This window comes from Neoarius graeffei, chromosome 3 (genome assembly GCF_027579695.1).
Source record: "Neoarius graeffei isolate fNeoGra1 chromosome 3, fNeoGra1.pri, whole genome shotgun sequence".
NCBI lineage: Eukaryota > Metazoa > Chordata > Actinopteri > Siluriformes > Ariidae > Neoarius > Neoarius graeffei.
The window spans coordinates 44165942-44190467 of record NC_083571.1 but is presented as its reverse complement, the minus strand read 5'-3'; the positions used below and the strand labels follow the sequence as shown (position 1 = coordinate 44190467).

General features: G+C 41.6%; 1 protein-coding gene across 2 annotated transcripts in view; it reads right to left on the bottom strand.

Annotated features, from left to right (window-relative positions):
* wu:fc17b08 (uncharacterized) overlaps positions 1-24526 on the bottom strand; it is a 91149-nt gene that overhangs the window by 15136 nt on the left and 51487 nt on the right. Inside the window, exon 2 of one of the 2 annotated variants that reach the window (XM_060916862.1) lies at positions 8088-8153. The exons of the other annotated variant lie outside the window; for it this stretch is intronic. Within the exon in view, the coding sequence (XP_060772845.1) occupies positions 8088-8153 (66 nt within the window). The remainder of the gene's footprint in view (positions 1-8087; positions 8154-24526) is intronic. 2 annotated transcript variants of the gene reach the window in all.

The window sequence follows — 24526 nt, the reverse complement described above, 5'->3', positions numbered from 1 at the left end:
AGGGCCAAACATTTTTCCATACATTCCAACCTGTGCTGGAATGTGTGTGTGGAGGGGGGTGTCCATGACCTTACCCATTGTGTCGAACTGTTCTGGTAACTTGAGGGGATTCTGTTTGGTCTTAGGACTGGATCAAGCACAAAAACTTCAATCTGCTCCATTGATTTGGACAATTAACTGGCCATCAAAAAAATTGTCCTATTGTTTTGGGATAAAATGGTTGGCAGTGGGAGGGGTAATCAATGAGAATAGTTTAAAAAAAAATTCCATTCCATTCAATGAGAAGAGTGAAAACCCCTCCCACTGCCAACTCTTAATCCCATCAGGTCAAGTCCCAATGGGTAAGGTCATGGGTTCCCCCCCCACACACATTCCAACAGTTCTAAAACTGCTTTTTACAGCAGCTTCATTTATCTGGTATTTCAATTTGTTTTGGTATTTGGCACTATTCAGTGCATCTTTAAAATGAACTCTTGTACTATTTTACTCAGTTCAGAGCCACAACCAACTCTGTTACACAATTACTCCAATTTTACTCCAAATTTTACCCTCTCAACTCAAAATCGAGCAAAATTAATTTAAGGAAAATACTTTTAACTCTGGAAAAAACTGCTGTCATTTTTCCTGTGTATGCAGTACAGCGCACACATCAACCGATCTACCCATCAGAAATATTTACGCTTACTCGAGCTGATCTTTAGCTGGATCGAGTCCAAGTTTTTATTTTAAAAAATTAATTCATTTTTAAAAAATTAAAATAATTTAAAAATTAAAGGGGGCAGGGCACTCAATGTCGCGGGTCTCAAGATTGAATTGAACCGCTGTCCTGAATCATCCGAAGCAAATTAAACCCGCGTGCCATCTCGCAACAAGTTTTACCTCCAAATAGCCTATATCTGACAGATTTTATCCTGTTTACAGTGGACATTCCCACCGCAAAAGAGAAAGCAACTGAAACTGAAGAGTGAAAGGGAATACCGTTACCATGTGAATAGTCTTATGAAGGTGCAAGTGTGAGCTCATCGCTCCAACTCCAGTGTGACTGAATAAGGTGACAAGTTTTAGGTTTCATCTAATTTAGATAATTAGAAAATTATTATATATTTGGCAGTGGGCACATAGGAAAGTATAAAGTTTGTCAATATGTTTATTGCACTTGTATGATGAAAAACTCGAAAATATTTATCCAAAATACATGACCTACTCATTCTAAACTTGTCGAGCTTCGCCAGGGAAGCTCTCGACCTCAGAGTGTTAAAGCAAGACACACAACCCCCGGCTGCTCTAGGTATGCTGTCCATCACACTGAATAAGAGCACCTGCTAAATGCCATTAATTGCAATTAACGTAAAAGAACTATGACCCAGATCAGATATGGTATTAAGAGCAGAGTCTAGGGATGCCCAATTTGCTAAAAGCAACCCAATGGTCACATCAATACAAACTAATACCAACAAAATATTTACTTAGATATAGGCATTGAATATTAGACTCTTTACTAATTAAATTCTTATGTATCTAACATTCGGGTTAAACGTAGAAAATATAGTCATACTTCGACAGTCTAAGTTCTCAGATCGTTATCTCATTCAAAATATGTCCGAGTAATAATATATGCACCTCACCACGCTACTGTATTAAACGTACACTACCGTTCAAAAGTTTGGGCTCACTTTGAAATTTCCTTATTTTTGAAAGAAAAGCACTGTTCTTTTCAATGCAGATCACTTTAAACTAATCAGAAATCCACTCTATACATTGCTAATGTGGTAAATGACTATTCTAGCTGCAAATGTCTGGTTTTTGGTGCAATATCTCCATAGGTGTATAGAGGCCCATTTCCAGCAACTCTCACTCCAGTGTTCTAATGGTACAATGTGTTTGCTCATTGCCTCAGAAGGCTAATGGGTGATTAGAAAACCCTTGTACAATCATGTTAGCACAGCTGAAAACAGTTTAGCGCTTTAGAGAAGCTATAAAACTGACCTTCCTTTGAGCAGATTGAGTTTCTGGAGCATCACATTTGTGGGGTCGATTAAATGCTCAAAATGGCCAAAAAAATGTCTTGACTATATTCTATTCATTTTACAACTTATGGTGGTAAATAAAAAAAGTGTGACTTTTCATGGAAAACACAAAATTGTCTGGGTGACCCCAAACTTTTTTTTTTTTAAGATATTTTTTTGGGCTTTTTGCACCTTTTTTATTGGATAGGACAGTGTAGAGACAGGAAATGAGCAGGAGAGAGAGAGATGGGAAGGGATCGGGAAATGACCGCGGGCCGGAATCGAACCCGGGTCGCCCGCATTCATGGTATGGCGCCTTAACCACCTGAGCCACGACGCCCCCCAGACCCCAAACTTTTGAACGGTAGTGTACATTCACGTCAGCTACTGCACAGAGCTTTATAAATGATCTCCCAGAGTTATCAACTTCGATTGGGTCACTGTCAGCCCCTGCAGAACTTGATCAGGCAACTGAATGCTTAGAGTCAACGTTCCGCCATATTAAAAATGTAGCTCCTCTTAAAGTGCACATCACGGGTAAATTCAGGAGCAAGATCAATGTAATTCTCCTATTTTTTTTTATTAAACTTTGGTCCAATATGTGTCACATTCTGCATTCTCTGCAATTTTTTTTTTTACCTTGCGCAATACCAGAAAAATTCAGTTGAAATCAAGCCATTTGAGGCGAATTGGTCCGCCTCTGAAAAAACTTTGCATTTGGATTTCCCGGCAAACACTGATTTTCGTGACGTCGTGTGCGGGACGCCTCCCTCTGAATCCTACGTCAGCGCTGGTTTGTTTATGAGAAAACGACCTGGTGGTTTTCTGCAAATTTCTTCAACGTTATCGCGTAATTATTAAAATGGTTAACAGATGTATCGTAGGAGGGTGTAGCAGCACCAATCTTGATGGGATTAGTACTCATCGTTTTCCAAAAGACCGGACAATGAGAGAGAAAATGGGAGCGCTTGGTCTACACAGGCTGTGCACTGAAACCGTGCAGAGCTCACGCAGCCTGCTGGCGCTTCCGCAGGTAACGTCACGATTCTGGCTCCAGACTCGCTTGGGATTTTTCCAGACGTATTTTTCTGCTGTAGACAGATGGCCTTGTGCAAAATTACCCTTCTGGATGAGTGTGTAAAGGGACATACTTTCATATAAAAAATAAAAACTGGTCCAGAATATGCACTTGAAAAGGAAAATGGTCAGAGACAAAAAATTAGCACCCTGGTATAATGATGACACTCGCACTTTAAAACAGACCACTCCAAAATTGGAACGTAAATGGCGTCAAACAAAATTAGTAGCGTTCAAATTAGCGTGGAAGGAGAGCTTCCTGAAGTATAGAAAAGCTCTTAGTGCTGCTAGACCAACATCTCTCTCCTCCCTAATAGAAGATAACAAAAATAATCCTAGATTCCTATTTAATACTGTAGCAAAATTAACCAGGAATAAGTCCACTATAGACACATGCACACCTGCAGTATGTAGTAGCAACGATTTCATGAATTTTTTTTAATGACAAAATTGAGAATATCCAACAAAAAATTCAAACTACTAATTTAAGGTCAGACAGACAATGTAAGTGACCCTGTAGTTAACAATATAACGATCAGATCAGCAATTAGAAATGTTTTACTCCCCTTAGAGAAACTGAATTACTTTCATTAATCTCGGCATCAAAAGCCTCAACTTGTGTACTAGATCCCTTACCTACACGTCTATTCAAACATAATACCTGAAGTAATTGAACCGCTTCTAAAAGTAATAAATTCTTCTCTTACAATTGGCTATGTACCCAAATCCTTTAAACTAGCAGTTATCAAACCCCTGATTAAAAAACCTGACCTTGATCCCGGTCAGCTGTCCAATTATCGACCAATATCAAACCTCCCTTTTATCTCCAAGATCCTTGAAAAAGCTGTAGCACAGCAGTTATGCTCATATTTACATCGGAATAACATCCATGAAACGTATCAGTCAGGATTTAGACCTAATCACAGCACAGAAACAGCTTTGGTTAAAAGTAGTAAACTACCTACTGTTGGCGTCTGATCAGGGCTGTGTCTCGGTGCTTGTGTTGCTTGACTTTAGTGCAGCATTTGATACCATTGATCATTCCATTCTCCTGGATAGACTAGAAAATGTTGTGGGAGGTAAGGGAACGGCCCTCTCCTGGCTCAGGTCTTATTTAACTGATCGCTATCAGTATGTTGATGTAAATGGTGATTTTTCTAGACGTACTGAGGTAAAGTTTGGTGTTCCACAAGGTTCTGTCTTGGGTCCACTGCTTTTTTTTTTCTTGATACATGTTCCCTCTGGGTGATATTATTCGTAAACACTGTATTAGTTTCCACTGTTATGCTGATGACACACAGTTGTATGTTTCTGCAAAACCTGATGAAAGACACCAGCTTAATAGACTTGAGGAATGTGTAAAGGACATTAGACACTGGATGCTTAACAACTTCCTTCTGCTTAACTCTGACAAGACTGAAGTACTTGTACTAGGACCACATGCAGCTAGAAGTAAGTTTTCTGATTACACAATAACTCTGGATGGCCTTTCTGTTTCTTCACGTGCAGCAGTAAAAGACCTCGGCGTGATTATTGACCCCAGTCTTTCATTCGAAACTCACATTGACGATATCCCCCGGATAGCTTTCCTTCATCTCAGAAATATTGCCAAGATAAGAAATTTAATGTCATGACATGATGCAGAAAAACTAGTTCATGCTTTCGTTACCTCCAGGTTGGATTATTGTAATGCCTTACTGTCTGGATGTTCCAATAAGTGCATAAACAAGCTCCAGTTAGTTCAAAATGCAGCAGCAAGAGTCCTTACTAGAACTAGAAAATATGACCACATCACCCCTGTCTTATCCACACTGCATTGGCTCCCAATCAAATTTCATATTGATTATAAAATACTACTTTTGACCTTTAAAGCACTGAATGGTTTCACACCACAGTACCTGAGAACTTCTGATCCTTTATGACCCGCCAAGCCTACTTGGATCTAATGCCACTTTTCCACTACCAACACGGCTGAGTTGGGCTGAGCCGTGCTGTGCTGAGTTGGGCTGAGTGGGGCTGCTGGGGTTGCATTTCGACTACAACCGCGCTGAACCGTGCTGGCTGGAAGTGGGTGGACACATTGGGTGGAGTTAGCGAAAGTGGGTGGACGTCACGTGATGTCGTTAGGCGGCACAAACAGTGACATCAGTGACCTTTTAAGCAGTAGTCTCACGACCCAGATAGTAAACAATAAACATGGAGGACATGGAGTCGTTAGTGTTGCTGGTCTTGGTGCTGTGGCTTGTTGTCACCGACAACGCCAACAGATACTGGCAAGAGCGTATAGATGAGGCGAGGCGCATAAGGCTTCAGAAATTCTCGTAATTCTTCTTCCGGGTTTACGGTGTTTACAGATCCCAGCGTGCTCGCGGGGCGTGTGTGGGCATGTGAGGACACTCCTCCTCACCAATCAGTGCACAGGGGAGTGTCTCCTCACGCCCCTAGCCCCACTCGGCTCGGTTTGGCTCGCTTCAGCCCTACTCCAAAACCGTGCGAGTTTTGGGTGCTGAGTAGGGCTGAAGTGAGCTGAGTCGTGCTGCTCTGAGATAGTCGAAACGCGAGCCGTGTCGGGCTGAAGTGAGCTGATAAAGGGTAGTGGAAAAGGGCCAAAAAGGAGCAGGCTATCTGCCGATACCTCATATAGTGAAGGCTACATCAGAGGGCGGAGCCTTTTCTTACAAAGCCCCACAGTTATGGAACAGCCTTCCAAGTAGTGTTCGGGAATCCGACACAGTCTCAGTGTTTAAGTCTAGGCTGAAAACATCTGTTTAGTCAAGCCTTGTGTTAATGGTGTTTATGAGGTAAAGGAGTAGATCTGGAGGGTCCTCAGGCATAGAGTGTTTTGGTAAACTGGGATGTATGGATGCTGTCAGTCCCCTACTCACTTGCTCACTCGAGTTTGTTGACGGTGTAGTGGCTGCTGCTTTATGTCTCGGGGCTCCCTCATGCCTGTGTTACCTTCTGGCTCTCCCCTTTTAGTTATGCGGTCATGGTTAGTTGCCGGAGTCCCTGCTTGTACTCAGTGCAATATGTATACTGTTCCTACTTATTCAGGTGGCATTGGGCATACCTAACAACCTGTGTTTTCTCTCTCTTCTTCCCCCCAATCTGCCCCTCTGAGTTGCATGTTGGTCCTGGGATCGAGATGCTGATCTCTTCTGCTCCTCAGACCTGCCTGATCCATCCTGGTGCCCTGTGTCTGGATGGAGTCTCATCACATCGCTGCTGTGGAGGACGGCCCCATGTGGACAGTTTAAAGTCACACCTGAGGACGCTCTGGACTCTTACAGTAATGCTTTTATGGCTGAGGACTACAGTTGACTTGCTAACTTTAGGACTGCAGTTGTCATGAACAGTTTTGCACTCAAGTTTCCATCAATGAAGAGTTACAACATCAACGAAACTGACTTAATGTTAAAACTGTTAATATTATAGTCATGCTGTCTGTTGTTGCCCAAATGAGGATGGGTTCCCTTTTGAGTGTGGTTCCTCTCGAGGTTTCTTCCTCATGTCGTCTGAGGGAGTTTTTCCTTGCCACCGTCGCCACAGGCTTGCTCATTGGGGATAGATTAGGGATAAAATTAGCTCATGTTTTAAGTCGTTCAAATTCTGTAAAGCTGCTTTGCGACAACATTTACTGTTAAAAGCGCTATGCAAATAAAAACTTGACATGTATTTGAGTGACAGTATAGTTACTGTGTAGCAAGAGCACAGGCAAACACTGGCAGAGTTTGAGGAATAAAAATAAAATAAATTCATCACAAAGAGTTCAAATGTGACAACAGCACATAGAAACTCCTATAGGGGCCTTTCACTGACATCACAGATTGTTTATCACACAGCATCCGCCATATTGCCCGGCAAACAAAGAAACAGCCGCAACAGTTAATAATGAAAATCGAGATGAATGCAGGTCAGTACAATTTCTGGGAAATCATTAAAAATTTATATTATACCAGCAGATTACATTACATCCAAAAGCTGAAACATGCAGGCATCACAGATTCATATAACTTACACACACACACACAGATTATTAAAGTGTTCTGCAAACCAGCTAACAGATTTGGGACTCTATGACATCCTGAACTATTTAGTATTTGGACTTCTAAATAAACTCCAGAGATGCTAAAAGCATACAAAAAATACAGATGCCTACCAATATTTTGAGGCAGGTTTCGTGGATGCCAGAATGTTATGGAAAATTCCCAATTTAAAAAAAAAAAAAAAAGCCTCAACACAAAGGTAAGTTCAAACATGGACTTCTAACAGTAATAAACAAGCCAGGGCCTAGATCTAGCATATTTTATGGTGTTTAGCTCAGTCTACATCATCAGTACACAACAAACATGCTGCTAGTCGAGCCAAGCATCAGGTCTAATAAAAATCTCTCATGTCCAAAGCACACATCTTGATATACATTTTAAAAATGGTGCATAAAGTGTTCACGTTAACCCGATACAGAACGTTCTCTACACACAGGAGTGCTTTGCTAGCATCCAGTCTTCTCGTTTAACTCCATCCTGTAATTTTTCTCGTATTTCTGGGTTCACCGGGAAGTGGTGAAAAGTTAAACCAGGTTTATCTCCACATCAGTTATTACATCCAAAAACACTACAGGTCTCTGGCATTGCTCTATTAGATGTAACTTCTACAAGTTTATCTGTACATGTTTACTGAATTGGGCTTACGGTCACTTGCGTACACTTGTGCTGGTCGTTGTCAAACACAGAGCTTGCCCAGCAACATAAACAAATCCGCAGTTATGATGACGTCATGTGAAAGGCCCCTATACACTGCCAACTATTACACCTGCAGTTTCGTTTGCCTAGAAATTTGTACAGTGTGCTGCTTGGGAACCTCCAGAAATGCATGTTAGTACCAAGTCTAAACGCATCCTTTGTTTTAATCATAAAGCAAACAATTAACTTTTGCCAATTCATTATACATTTCACTGCACAGTCAATACTTCCAGTGAAGGCAAAACTATACAGGCTTCATTACCTTTGAACTGACTTAGGTCCTCTAAAATTCTTGTCCCAAGTAACAACTCCAAAATCTTCTCAACACCTGTGCAGAGCAGAGAGAATGAAACGCTGTTTAATTTCACCACAGCCTCTTTTCACTGAAGGAGTTCGAGAAAGAGCAAAAATTGATCTAGAAAAAGAACAACATGCAATAAGTGGAAGTTTGAGCTCAAACATACAGTGGCATTGGATACGTTAATTTAAATACGTTTAACCTTTTCAAGTCTTTTTGCCTTGTTTATAGTTACGTTTAATGTGAAAAGTCACTTACAACACGAGAACAGATCAGCAACAACATATGGATCGGCCAACGGCTGGCTTAAATACGATCAGCCATCAGCCAAGATTTCTTTTCTCTGTTTGATACGCTGAGCCAATCACCGACAACACGTGAGTAAAACCTCATTGTGTTCTGAAATGAAACATGTCAGTAGCGAGGCAGTTCTTCTTAACCCAAACAGGTCACATCAAACCGTTTACTCTCACATTGACCACTTCATGAAAAATAATGTCTCGTTGAGTGCCAAGAGATATGATGTAAATGGAGTTTAACATGAATTATTTCCACCAGTTAACCTGATTAGCAATGAACCAGTTTAAACCATGTTTTTTCGTTTCTGCCCAAGTAGATAAGCGTTGCAGTATCCGGCCCCTCCTCTGTTTGGAGCTGGCATCAGTACTAACCTCACAGAATGCTGATCACGCCGTCTCTATTACACACAGCCGTTCCCTCAGCAGCATTAGTTTTTTTTTTCTCCCTCTTAGAAGTTAAGCAGCCAAACCCCAGCCTGTCATGCTACAGAGAAACTGCACCACCCTCTGCCCTGAAGACACCTTCCAACCAATCAGATTCAAAAGACAGCACTCTGGTTTAAATGCGTTGACCAAATTTTTGATGATACTTATTACAGTTTCATCCGACACTGAAGTCAGGGGTGGATGATCTGGCATCACGAACGATCAACGTGTCCACGATCTATTTTTTACACAGAGATCATGTCCATTATCGACATTCACCCTGGGCTCTGAAAAATTTTCTCCTTGAAAAAAAAAAAGTATTCACTTTTTCTTAGCCTATATCTTTTTCCTAAAGACTTAATACAGGTTTATACCAACCAAACTGACAATTCAAGTATTTGTACAGCTACAGCTAGACCTCTCCATTACATATAAAATCTAGGCTCCACTCCAGCCTCAAATAAGAAAGACTTGATTTTGGGCGCCCTGTGCACCATCAAGCTAAAATAAATGTTATTTACCAGCTGGGAGGTCCGTATCGTGAAATACCGTGACCGAGGTCTTGAAAGTACTGAGCGAGGCCCTCTGGGCCGAGGTCACGGTATTTCACCATACGGACCGACCTTAAGCTGGTAAATAATGTATTTATTTTTTTCTTTACCAAATTCTAACAGAAAACGAGAGCGCCCGAAAGGGAAAACCGAGCCGTCATTTTGAATCCTCATTCACGGCTGTAATGCAAATTGCTTCCTCCTCGGTATACAAGTGCACTTCCATGGCAGGAAAAAACAAACTACATTTTACCGCTCAAACTACATTTTTACATTTTATACAAATAGGAGCCATTCAGGATTCAGCCATGTTTTTGCTCGGCGTTCACAAGTTAGAGGTTTTTAGCTTTCTCCTGAAATGTTTTCTTTTATATCTTCTTCCTCAGGGTAGTAAAACTCGCTTTCGCTGTGAACAGTCATCACTATCCATGATGTAAAATTAATGCTATTCTCCTGAGAAATGCTGGCAAAAATTTACAAGATTTTTGATAATCTTCTCATCTCATTATCTCTAGCCGCTTTATCCTGTTCTACAGGGTCGCAGGCAAGCTGGAGCCTATCCCAGCTGACTACGGGCGAAAGGCGGGGTACACCCTGGACAAGTCGCCAGGTCATCACAGGGCTGACACATAGACACAGACAACCATTCACACTCACATTCACACCTACGGTCAATTTAGAGTCACCAGTTAACCTAACCTGCATGTCTTTGGACTGTGGGGGAAACCGGAGCACCCGGAGGAAACCCACACGGACACGGGGAGAACATGCAAACTCCACACAGAAAGGCCCTCACCGGCCACGGGGCTCGAACCCAGGACCTTCTTGCTGTGAGGCGACAGTGCTAACCACTACACCACCGTGCCACCCCTTTGATAATCTTATAAATCTTATTTTAAAAAAATAAAGTATTGACTAAAATTGCTACGTTTGTGGTTGTGAACGAGCGAGTTGCCAGGAGGTCCGTATCCGGGGTCTGTATTGTAGGATACAGACCCGTTTGCCAGCCAATCAGAGCGCAGGATTTGATGGAAACCGAGCCGCGAAAAAAATAAAACCTTTATTTTGAGCTTACTTCAGGTTATTTTTGCATGGAATTATTCAAAAGAGGTATTTGGACTCCCTTTAGCTTCGACTTCCAACACAAAACTTGATTTACAATTGAACGGCATTTTTCATCATACGTTAGCTTTAGGGTGGTTTTAACTATTGAAAACACCAGGGCCTAAGTCAGGCTTACCTAGGGCATGGATTTTTTTTTTTAAAGGGAGATTGGCATCGATAGGTTGTGGAGGTTATATCCAACTTTACAAGAAATAGTATCACCCACACACTTTGAAAGGTTATGACATTATTAGTGATTTTTGCACTGCTCTTTTTAAATTTATGCAGTTCAGTTTCTATCATTTACATCCATAATGTCTCAGGAAACTAAGCCATGTGTCAATTAACTTCAAGATCACTAGTCAAATTTATCATCTGTTGAATAAAAATCTCATTTCTCATCCACATCTCTCTCCTGTAGGACCACAAAGGCACCAATTCTAAGCCAAATTATTGTATTACAACATTCAAAATCGCAGATGACACCCAAGTCCGTTGTTTCTATTAAATCGCTTACTTTTTTTGAGGGCGAAAATACCCAGGGCTATTCCCCCGAGTGATGGGGTCTAATGACGCCACAGCATGAGCCACGGGGACTCAACACGCCATGCCGCCCGAAACAGAGTCCTCCAGTCGCTTGCCGGCTGACAGCAGTTTCAGTTGTTGTTTTTAATATATAAACCGACCCCTGTATTACTGACACTGTCCGATGTGCTCGGGGACGGTAGGGGCTCAGAGTGTACCCCCTGTGGCTGTTTCAGCCCTTAAATCATCTTCAGTGCTTGAAGAGTCCCGCCCAAAAAAAAAAAAACTTCCTCAGTTTAGACTGCGCTATTGTTCGGTTCCACACAGAGATGATTACACCACCACACCAGGCCGATTAACACTGTGTTCACATATATACACCGGTACGATAGTGGTATAACTGTATCGATACAAAGTATACCGGTACAGTTTAGTGCATCTGTCCACACTAGCGAGAAATGTTTGCGGTTTTCTTTCACGGTAGTTGAAATGCGCGTGCGCGAAATGTTTCCGTGGTTACCGAGTAACTTCCTTCCGAGAATATGGCAGATGAAACAACATGTGTGTGCTTTTTGTTGTCAATGTACAGTCTGTATTTCTGGTGGTCATTTATTCAGTTGAATCGTATAAAACGCGTGAGGCAGTTGAGAAAGAAAAAGAAAACGAATCTCCCTTTCTCCCTCTTCCTCCCCCCTTTCTTTGCTCCATGTAGCTCCACAGTCGTTTTGAGCCATTTTGACATTTTATTTACAGCTAGAAAGCACGTGCGTATTGCCAGAAGAAGTAGGAATGGTTCATTGCGCATGCGCATTATATTTGTATTGATACAGAGCCGCTTCATCTGTCCACACTACAGCGAAGCGCTACAGTACCGATACTGTACCGGTACGAAACCCATACATTTGTGGGTTTCGTACAGATACACTTGTACCGGTATAGTTGCTAGTGTGGACAGGTGTTACAGTACGAAAGTAGTATCGTACCGGTACAAAATCCCTAGTGTGGACAGGGTATTCGACGCACCACGATTAACCAAAAGCTTGGCGCTCATTTGATCGTGTGTAGTCGATATTTATTGGTCACAAGCACGTGCTCGTTGTTTACACTCTGGCTTCCTGCCATCTCTTCACTGGGGTTGGATTTTGGCAAATGGAGGGATTTCTATAAAATATGACTGATGATAATAAAGATGACAACTACATCGGCCACTGTGACGACGGCTAGGAATTCTCTCTTCGCCACCGATGGATTTGGTTTGTCAATGACAAGTGTGATGAGCACCAGCAGGAACTCTGCGTTACTACACTATACACATTTTATCCGTTTCTCAGACATGGCACCCCCAAGCTGTTAAGAACCTGACTGGACCCCATTTGCCAGCCCAGCTTGCATTCTCCGACGGTCACATAAAAAAACCCCAGGTCATTCCTGAGCTTATTCTCAGGCAGCACAGAGGAGCTGGCGCAGTGGATACATGGAACTGCTGGATTTAATACAGTCACAGCACAAAAACAGTTGTCTGCAAAATATACAAATGCCAGACTGGAAAATTGAGGAAACATGATGAATCTGTTTACCTATTAAGAAAGCGGTCTTTGTTTTTAGTCTCAGTGTAGGAGATAAGGCCGGACATTGGTAAAATGTTCACATTTGTCCATCTGCATTTCAAAAGCATCGGCCCGGATGGCCGATAACAAAAATAATATAAATCAGGGCTCGACATTAAAAGTAGACCAATTGGATGGGGCAACTAAACGTTCAGTCCGGACAAGTCAAATCTGCATCTGCTTGTCTGACAGGACAAGGTGAATTATTCCCAACTCCCCCGCATATTGATAGAGGCTCCCTGAGAGACAGCGTGAGCTGACTGCTGTGTGTCTTGCTAAGTAGACCAATCAATCAGTGTTGTGTGGGCAAGCTTTACAGCTTCTCTTAGAGAGAGCGTGTGCATCCTGATTGGTCTACTGAGCAAAACGGAGCAATCAATATTCTGTGTGGGCGGGCTTTACGACTTCTCTCCCAAACGGACAGTCCACCAGTTCAGTGTATCCAGGAGCATCGTGACAGAGTGCCCCTCCCCCCCCCCAAAGTGTCCCCTTGCTTCACGGGGTAAAAGAATGGTGTTGCGCGCTGTACTGTTTGTAACAGTGACTTTAGCAGATTGTAAAAGACATGCTGAGGTGAATTTAACAGTGTCACGTGTTCATGTGAAGATTTATACGAGCTAGCGAGCTGCTAAGGCTACATAAGGCAAAACTCCTTGAAAACTTGATTAAACTCACAACAGAATATAAAATACGGAGTTAAATAATAGTAATAACCAAATTTACATAAAAATAGTATAGTGATGCTTGAAAGTTTGTGAATCCTTTAGAATTTTCTATATTTTTGTATAAATATGACCTAAAACATCAGATTTTCACACAAGTCCTAAAAGTAGATCAAGAGAACCCAGTTAAACAAATGAGACAAAAATGTATTTGGTCATTTATTTATTGAGGAAAATGATCCAATATTACATATCTGTGAGTGGCAAAAGTATGTGAACCTCTTGGATTAGCAGTTAATTTGAAGGTGAAATTAGAGTCAGGTGTTTTCAATCAATGGGATGACAATCAGGTGTGAGTGGGCACCCTGTTTTATTTAAAGAACAGGGATCTATCAAAGTCTGATCTTCACAACACGTTTGTGGAAGTGTATCATGGAACGAACAAAGGAGATTTCTGAGGACCTCAGAAAAAGCGTTGTTGATGCTCATCAAGCTGGAAAAGGTTACAAAACCATCTCAAGAGTTTGGACTCCACCAATCCACAGTCAGACAGATTGTGTTCAAATGGAAGAAATTCAAGACCATTGTTACCCTCCCCAGGAGTGGTCGACCAACAAAGATCACTCCAAGAACAAGGCGTGTAATAGTCGGCGAGGTCACAAAGGACCCCAGGGTAACTTCTAAGCAACTGAAGGCCTCTCTCACATTGGCTAATGTTCATGAGTCCACCATCAGGAGAACACTGAACAACAATGGTGTGCATGGCAGGGTTGCAAGGAGAAAGCCACTGCTCTCCAAAAAGAACATTGCTGCTCATCTGCAGTTTGCTAAAGATCACGTGGACAAGCCAGAAAGCTACTGGAAAAATGTTTTGTGGATGGATGAGACCAAAATAGAACTTTTTGGTTTAAATGAGAAGCGTTATGTTTGGAGAAAGGAAAACACTCCATTCCAGCATAAGAACCTTATCCCATCTGTGAAACATGGTGGTGGTAGTATCATGGTTTGGGCCTGTTTTGCTGCATCTGGGCCAGAACAGCTTGCCATCATTGATGGAACAATGAATTCTGAATTATAGCAGCGAATTCTAAAGGAAAATGTCAGGACATCTGTCCATGAACTGAATCTCAAGAGAAGGTGGGTCATGCAGCAAGACAACGATCCTAAGCACAGAAGTCGTTCTACCAAAGAATGGTCAAAGAAGAATAAAAAGTTAATGTTTTGGAATGGCCAAGTCAAAGTCCTGACCTTAATCCAACCGAAATGTTGTGGAAGGACCTGAAGCGAGCAGTTCATGTGAGGAAACCCACCAACATCCCAGAGTTGAAGCTGTTCTGTATGGAGGAATGGGCTAAAATTCCTCCAAGCCGGTGTGCAGGACTGATTAACAGTTACTGGAAACGTTTAGTTGCGGTTATTGATGCACAGGGGTGGGGGGGTGTCACACCAGATACTGAAAGCAAAAGGTTCACATACTTTTGCCACTCACAGATATGCAATACTGGATCATTTTCCTCAATAAATAAATGACCAAGTTTAATATTTTTGTCTCATTTGTTTAACTGGGTTCTCTTTATCTACTTTTAGGACTTGTGTGAAAATCTGATAATGTTTTAGGTCATATTTATGCGGAAATATAGAAAATTCTAAAGGGTTCACAAACTTTCAAGCACCACTTGTAAGTAGTCTACATATTTTGTGACGTTTTCTACATATTGGCCGATCTAATTTGGTTTACAGAAGACAGAATATTACTCAGTTTACCGCCCCTCGATATATACTCAACATATAACTACCCTAGACAATACAGTAATGATACCTTATGCTTCACATCTTTTAGGGATTGCTCAAATTCAAAATTTTTATAGCAATTACTCCAGTCACAGCAATAAAAGTTCCAACAAAACCAGTTCAATCCCCTCAGTGATCCGGTCGCGTTGTTTATGAAATTCCTGGGGAAGCAGAGTACAGGTGGTGTGCGTGTAAAAATAACTGTCGTAATATCTAATTATAGATTATTAGACTCTGAATTCATCAAAATCGGAGAAATGGAGTTCAAATACCTCAATAAAATAACTATCTGCAGTGAATCTTCATTTCATTCAGGCTTAATGTATTTTTCTTTTGTATGGTCCACATTAACACATTATCGTAAATTTTTTTTTGTTGTTGTTTACGACAGCGCCGAACCCACTTACAGTTTGTTTTCATTCAGAGCACAATCCCGTCACCCTTATATCCAATTTGTTTTCTTTCGGTTTCATTTCATCTCATCTCATTATCTGTAGCCGCTTTATCCTGTTCTACAGGGTCGCAGGCAAGCTGGAGCCTATCCCAGCTGACTACGGGCGAAAGGCGGGGTACACCCTGGACAAGTCGCCAGGTCATCACAGGGCTGACACATAGACACAGACAACCATTCACACTCACATTCACACCTACGCTCAATTTAGAGTCACCAGTTAACCTAACCTGCATGTCTTTGGACTGTGGGGGAAACCGGAGCACCCGGAGGAAACCCACACGGACACGGGGAGAACATGCAAACTCCACACAGAAAGGCCCTCACCGGCCACGGGGCTCGAACCCAGGACCTTCTTGCTGTGAGGCGACAGTGCTAACCACTACACCACCGTGCCACCCCTTTGATAATCTTATAAATCTTATTTTAAAAAAATAAAGTATTGACTAAAATTGCTACGTTTGTGGTTGTGAACGAGCGAGTTGCCAGGAGGTCCGTATCCGGGGTCTGTATTGTAGGATACAGACCCGTTTGCCACTACACCACCGTGCCGCCCCCAGTTTCATTTCATTAAATTAAATTTATACTTCAAATTTTACTGGATTAATCAAGATTTAGCTTTATTTCCTCCAGAAGCTTTGAATTTGGGCGAGTCTGACTCTTCAAGCTGCAGATCACGTAATGGGTTACAACACATGCACCATAATGGGATATGACCCGATTAAGAATTCAGTTTACATTAAACTTTGCAGTACAGTATTACGTTAAGTGGCAAACTGGCAATCAATGTTATGTCCAATTTTTTTTTCCCCAACTCATAATAAGAATGTCAGTTATATGCTTTGTAGGATGTAGATTTATATTTTAATAGTTTATTTTCTTCTATTTTTTTCCAGTTCTAGTCCAGCAGATTTGAGTCTGAACGCCAAATGATATCACCGCGTCTAGTTTCGAATCATTTTAAAAGTCATTGTGACAAAGTTACTTTGAATCTCGTCCTGAAAATTTTAACTCCATTATGGAAGAATAGTTGCGCTGTTAGTTATTAAATTTCTTAGACTTATTATAAAATAGTCATTGTTGACAATGTTTTATGAGTGTTATTATACTACCTGTATATGAGGACCAGCAAGTTGTAACCAACTGGAACATCCTTCCCCTCCATACTTTTTTCTGGACATGGAACTGACCTGTGTGCAACTTTTCTTGGGTAGAACTTTAAGCAGGTTTTGCTTGAATCTTCTGACATTTTCTTTAAATTATATTCAATTTGTAGTGTAATTCGCAACTAATGTCTAGCGTAATTTGGCCTTTGAAGATGACAAAAAACGTGCCTGGAAATAGCTGAATGCCATCTCCAGGCATCGAAAGCCCTTCAGCTTACGGGGCGACCCCCGGCCACGTTGTTCCAGGCCTTTGGCCTGTCATTCAGACAGACAGACATTTCAGACTCGTCTGTCCTGAGACGGTCTGTTTAAAATTCCTTATCTTCCACACAGAGTCTTAAAAACAAACAAAAAGAACGTGTTAAATTGTGGTTCATGATCTAGATGTCTGAAGATTCTCAGTCATCCAGGTACAGATAGGTCCATAAATATTTGGACAGAGACAACATTTTTCTAATTTTGGTTCTGTACATAACAATGAATTTTGAACAAAACAATTCAGATGCAGTTGAAGTTCAGACTTTCAGCTTTAATTCAGTGGGTTGAACAAAATGATTGCATAAAAATGTGAGGAACTAAAGCATTTTTTAAAAACACAATCCCTTCATTTCAGGGGCTCAAAAGTAATTGGACAAATTAAATAATTGTAAATAAAATGTTCATTTCTAATACTTGGTTGAAAACCCTTTGTTGGCAACGACTGCCTGAAGTCTTGAACTCATGGACATCAGACGCTGTGTTTCCTCCTTTTTAATGCTCTGCCAGGCCTTTACTGCAGCGGTTTTCAGTTGCTGTTTGTTTGTGGGCCTTTCTGTCTGAAGTTTAGTCTTTAACAAGTGAAATGCATGCTCAATTGGGTTGAGATCAGGTGACTGACTTGGCCATTCAAGAATATTCCACTTCTTTGCTTTTATAAACTCCTGGGTTGCTTTGGCTTTATGTTTTGGGTCATTGTCCATCTGTATTATGAAACGCCGACCAATCAGTTTGGCTGGATTTGAGCACACAGTATGTCTCTGAATACCTCAGAATTCATCCGGCTGCTTCTGTCCTGTGTCACATCATCAATAAACACTAGTGACCCAGTGCCACTGGCAGCCATGCATGCCCAAGCCATCACACTGTCTCCACCGTGTTTTACAGATGATGTGGTATGCTTTGGATCATGAGTTGTACCACGCCTTCAACATACTTTTTTCTTTCCATCATTCTGGTGGAGGTTGATCTTGGTTTCATCTGTCCAAAGAATGTTCTTCCAGAACTGTGCTGGCTTTTTTAGATGTTTTTTAGCAAAGTCCAATCTAGCCTTTTTATTCTTGAGGCTTATGAGTGGCTTGCACCCTGCAGTGAACCCTCTGTATTTACTTTCATGCAGTCTTCTCTTTATGGTAGATTTGGATATTGATACGCCTACCTCCTGGAGAGTGTTGTTCACTTGGTTGGCTGTTGTGAAACGGTTTCTCTTCACCATGGAAATTATTCTGCGATCATCCACCACTGCTGTCTTCTGTGGGCGTCCAGGTCTTCTTGCATTGATGAGTTCACCAGTGCTTTCTTTCTTTCTCAGGATGTACCAAACTGTAGATTTTGCCACTCTTAATATTGTAGCAATTTCTCGGATGGGTTTTTTTCTGTTTTCGCAGCTTAAGGATGGCTTGTTTCACCTGCATGGAGAGCTCCTTTGACCGCATGTTTTCTTCACAGCAAAATCTTCCAAATGCAAGCACCACACCTCAAATCAACTCCAGGCCTTTTATCTGCTTAATTGAGAATGACCTAACGAAGGAATTGCCCACACCTGTCCATTAAATAACCTTTGAGTCAATTGTCCAATTACTTTTGGTCCCTTTAAAAACAGGGTGGCACATGTTAAGGAGCTGAAACTCCTAAACCCTTCATCCAATTTTAAATGTGGATACCCTCAAATGAAAGCTGAAAGTCTGGACTTTATGTCCATGTCCGTTATATAACTATAACTTGAATACGTTTCAGTAAACAGGTTTAAAAAAAAAAAAAAAAAAAAAAAAAAAAAAAAGTGTGTCAGTGTCCAAATACATATGGACCTAACCGTACATAGTAATCTGTGGTGGGTGTCTAAGACATCTTTTATCAGCCACCTACAATGCAGCCATCAGAATTCGGATTCTATGATGATCCATGAGAGGATAAATACTTGATGCTCCCTATTAGTCAGACAGAACTGAGGAAGCCTTTCGGATGAGGGGTGAAACGTTTTCAACAATCTTCAAGCAAGTCCAGTTGCTCTCTTCTACCAACCACAGATTACTCATGATCTAGACCAGGGGTGGGCAATTATTTTTTCCATAGGGCCACATGAGAAACAGAAAATTTTGTGGAGGGCCGGACCATAAGGCTGAACTAAATTCTGCATAATATTAATTGTATTTCTTTATATAAAGCAATAAATATTTTTACAAGCTGCTAAGACTGGTAAGAGTATGGAAAAAACGAGGTTGCCTTACAAAAAATGTCATTTATTCAATCAAATTTCCCAAAACAATGGTTAACAAAATGTGAACGTTTGTACCATTTTTTTTTCAGTCACGTTCACCCCAAAACACAATAAAAAGACATCACAATATTGTCTTTCTACTCCAAATATCAAACAAGATACATCATATTATAATAATGATGCCCACATTTGTAGTCTAATCACCTCATTTGGTGTTTTTTATTTGTCCAGTGAGAGAAATCTCGTCTCTGTTGGTCTTTAACGAGTGCATCAGAGTCAGGTTGAATGTCTGAGGTGGAGATGCGAAGCACAGCTGACAGATGATCATCAGTCCATTCGGTGTAGGGATCAGATCTACAGATCGGCTCGGGCTCCGGCGCCTGCTGGTGACGTCACACTATGTGATTGGCTGGACCGTTTGAAGGATGACGTACAAGTTTGTGGTTGGTCTGGACAAATTACGGAAGTAGTTATCGCGGGATTTCATGTCATGTTCATGTCGCGCGCATTGCGTTTTTATTTTGAAGTTGTGTTCAATAAAAGCAATGCACATTCAGTCCATGCATGAGGTAAAATTAGAAAATACGTTTATTTTGTAATTTCTAATTAACCTTACACGGGCCGGTCGGAATGAACCAAAGGGCCGGATGCGGCCCGGAAAATGCCCAGGTCTGATCTAGACTATTGAGGGAGAATGGATGATGAAACAAGCAAACCCACCACATAGGGCTGCACAATTAATCGAATTTAATCGAAAATCGCGATTTTGGCTGCCACGATTAAATTAAATGAAAATCGCGATTTATTTCCATTTAAAATGCGAGCTCTGCTGTATATCTGATCAAGCACTTTCTGACCAATACTCCACCAAACCATTAGGGGGCGAACCGACGCATGTAAGGTTTCATTACTCCGCCTAAATAAGCAAGCAAGCCAAGTGCAGTGTTGCCAGATTGGGCGGTTTTAAGTGCATTTTGGCGGGTTTTGAACATATTTTGGGCTGGAAAACGTCAGCAGCATCTGGCAACACTGGCCAAGTGCACAGAGCTTCAGTGCAGCGGTATCTTCTTCAAGGGGTGATAGCGTGAGAGCAGAAAGAGAGTAGCAGATTGAGGTGAGAGAGAAAAGCTAACTATGTCGGAACAACAGACTATTTAGCACTGGAGGCAATGCTGTGACCTGCCTTCGCTCATGTTTAAAGCCAGAGCATGTTGATAGGCTGGTCTTTCTAGCTAAAAACTTGTAGGCCTCAGTATAATGCTATGTAATTGTTGCAATTGAGTTCTCAGTTCCTTCATCCTTTGGTAATTTCTTGGATAAATTTCATTTATTTGGCATTTGGAAATCAGAATTTCTCTTTTAAATTTCATTCTGCACTGAAAGCTGTTCATATTGTTTGTTTGAATATAGTGAGATAAAATTTAAGTGATTTCCCTAACATCAAGAATAATCGTGATTAATCGCGATTACAATTTTGATCAAGATAATCGTGATTATCATTTTTTCCATAATCGTGCAGCCCTACCACCACACGATATATTTTCACCAGATCCCAAAACAGAAGTGTTACATCAAGAACATGAATACACACTTATTTTGATTATATTCATCATAAAAAAAATAAAAAATAAAAACCACCAATTTGAAACCTAGTAACACATGGTACTACATAGTGAAGCAAATGTTACACTTGTACTTCTGCAGCTTCAATCACCAAATTGCAAAACAGGTGAAACCACACGAGCTACCAGCCTCGTCAACGGTGCTGAGACAGGAAGTGTGTGTGTAACCCTTGCCTTCCAAATATTCTTCAGTGACTCAACGGGCTGTGTGAGAAGCATGGGGCTTTCTCCAGCCGTTAGCGAGCTGTGGTGTCATTTCACTTTGTGCTCTAGAGCACTAGATGCGTTTTTGAAGCCAGTGTTTTCCACTATCAAACATGCCTGGATTGAATCAGCGAGGAAAGGCTGCCTGAATGCAGCAGAGTATTCAGTCATGAAAAACACCATCATAGGAAAAGCAGTTTTTTTTTCTTTTTTTAAAAACCCCCTGTAGCCTCTCCCGAGTCAAGAAAAAGAGGAAGCATATTCGCATCTGATACGCCACCACAAATATATTTTGACAGCATGGGGAGGCAGAGCAGGGGAAATGATGATGAATAGCAGTGTGCGCATCTTACCTGGATTAACAACACAGATTAAATATGCTTTATTGCTCTCGCTTTTAACGGTGTGCCATCACACTGCGACTAGTAGATTAACAACAATTTAGGGCCCGTTTACACGAGGACGCTGTCGGGTAAAAACGACTAAATATTTTATCGGAAGTGCCTTTCGTCTACACGGGGACGGCGTTTCCGAGGCTGAAAAACGGAAAAAATTGAAAACGCCTTCCAGAGTGGATAAGTTAAAAACAGCCCCCGTTGCATATCCGTCTAAACTACCCAATACGCGAAACTCTGCTCGGATCTGCTCACGTCGGGTACGCGTTTACGTCATACATATGTCATATACTGTACACGCCAGCCCGGGAAGTGAGAAAGTAAGTAAAAAAGTAAGAGCATGTCTGATTACATCGATCCAACGAACCTTCAAGCTGCTCTGGCAGCTTTAATAAACGTCCAGGAGTCCTTCGAACATCTATACCGAATCTGCACATATACCGTTAATGAACAGAGGCGGGTATAGTATGCTCTTACTTTTTTACTTACTTTCTTACTTACCATAGCCAGAGTAGTCAAAGTTTTCGCGACGCAGATGTGTAGATCAGACAAGACGGAAGACGTTGCGCATGCGTGCAGACATAGCGGAGGTCTTTCACAGCACCACCTAGCCGCCTGGCATGCGCATCCAATTGAATTCCACACATTTATGCGTCACCGTGTAGACGCAGATTTCCTCCTCAGAGATGCCTACCCCAAATTTTGAATTTCAGTATTCTTGAAAACATTTTTCAGTATTTTGGAATGACTTTCAGTAACATTAATTGATGCGCATTTCCATTATAAAGAGGTGTATAAACCAATATGTTTCACATTTAAATTATTAAAAAGAACTGTTTTGTGTGAATTGAATAAACAAAACGCGAGCAGCCATCTCAACTGAATTTCCACTCGACAAATTTCTAGAGCATACAATATATCACAGCGGCACGGTGGTGTAGTGGTTAGCGCTGTCGCCTCAGCAAGAAGGTCCTGGGTTCGAGCCCCGTGGCCGGCGAGGGCCTTTCTGTGCAGAGTTTGCATGTTCTCCTCGTGTCCGCGTGGGTTTCCTCCGGGTGCTCCGGTTTCCCCCACAGTCCAAAGACATGCAGGTTAGGTTAACTGGTGACTCTAAGGCTATGTTTACATTAGACCGTATCTGTCTCGTTTTCTTCGCGGATGCACTGTCTGTTTACATTAAACCGCCTGGAAACGGGAATCCGCCAGCGTCCACGTATTCAATCCAGATCGTGTAAACATTGAGAATACGCGGATACGCTGTGCTGAGCTCTAGCTGGCGTCGTCATTGGACAACGTCACTGTGACATCCACCTTCCTGATTCGCTGGCGGTCATGTGACGCGACTGCTGAAAAACGGCGCGGACTTCCGCCTTGTATCACCTTTCATTAAAGAGTATAAAAGTATGAAAATACTGCAAATACTGATGCAAATACTGCCCATTGTGTAGTTATGATTGTGTTTAGGCTTGCCATCCTTCCACTTGCAAGTAGTAAGTGATATGCGCTGAGATCACACACACAGCGGCTCAGTCCCGAATCGTGGCTTGTGTACTTCACTCGCGCGCTCTGTGAGCTGCGCAGGGCCGGAGTGCGCACCCTCCAGAGGGCACTCGCTGATCAGGGCAGAGTGATTTTGGAGCGCAGGATGCCTGCGGAGCCGAGCGTATCCGTGTATTGGTGTTGCTGTGTGCACGCAAATCGTGTATTGGCGTTGCTGTGTGCACTAATCGTTTTAAAAACGTTAATCTGATGATCCGCTGATACAGTCTAATGTAAACATGGGCTAAATTGACCGTAGGTGTGAATGTGAGTGTGAATGGTTGTCTGTGTCTATGTGTCAGCCCTGTGATGACCTGGCGACTTGTCCAGGGTGTACCCCGCCTTTCACCCGTAGTCAGCTGGGATAGGCTCCAGCTTGCCTGCAACCCTGTAGAACAGGATAAAGCGGCTAGAGATAATGAGATGAGACAATATATATCACTTTTCCAAATACAATAGTGTTCCCTTTTTGCAGACATTACGGTTGACTACCAATCATTGGTATTGAATGTAACTCCTCAAAAGTATTATATTATTATATTGCCTGGCAAAATGTTCTACCTGTTAACGGATTCTAATAAAATTTAAAAAAAAACACACACACACACACACACACACCTTATTTCATGCCAAAGAGAGTCCGACATTGTTATCTTAAATGTCCCAATATATAAATACTTCAGCATAATGCTTCAGAAGAGACATTGAATAAAATGACATTTATAATTGTATTTAAAACAGTGGAATGATCAATTTTTTGCCACAATCCCAACAGCACTAATCATAAAATGCTGTTTTTGATCATACTACATGTACATTTGCGCTTGCAACACTGAAAAGACTTTGAATTAAAGAAGTACAGCCAGTGTTTGATATTTCAGTGAATAAAAATCAGACATGTAAAAAGAAACTGAATAAGTTTAACTCGCATTTCATGGCAGTAATCGGCAAGTTCAACTCCAAGCACAGGTCAACCATCACCGCTTCAGCACGTGTCACGTTCCGTGTCTTTTCATCCACAGATTTCGTAAAAAACTGCTGGATACCCCCAGATTTACTTTCCGCCTGACTCGCCATTTCAGCATACTCCATATGTGTTTTTTTTTATAGTTGACATGCCGCGTGCAGTCATCGCGACCACCATGAGTGATGTTAATGTCAGTTCTACACAGTTTGCAGTGCGCGTATCCATTGCCCTTTTGACTGGGTGTAATGCACGGCCATTCTACCGTACATCGTGGGAGGAACACCTGAGACCTGTGCTTCACTTGTCCCGATACTGAGTGTTTCATTTCCACTATTGAGAAGCAGCACCATGCGTGTGTGATGTCGAGTGAAAATAGCGTGAACAAATGTGCGGTATCTGCGCATGTCACACACAGCATGTGTGGTTGTCATAAAAATAAATAGCCGTGAATCGCGCATGGATTGAAAAAGTCGCTTGGACATTTAAAAACAACTCACTGGAATTTAAGAATTTATAATAATTCCGTACAGAATAACACTGTTTGCCGTAACATCATATTTACGTAACTTTTCCGTACAAAATACGTCCAATCTGTACTAGTAGGCATCTCTGGGTATATCA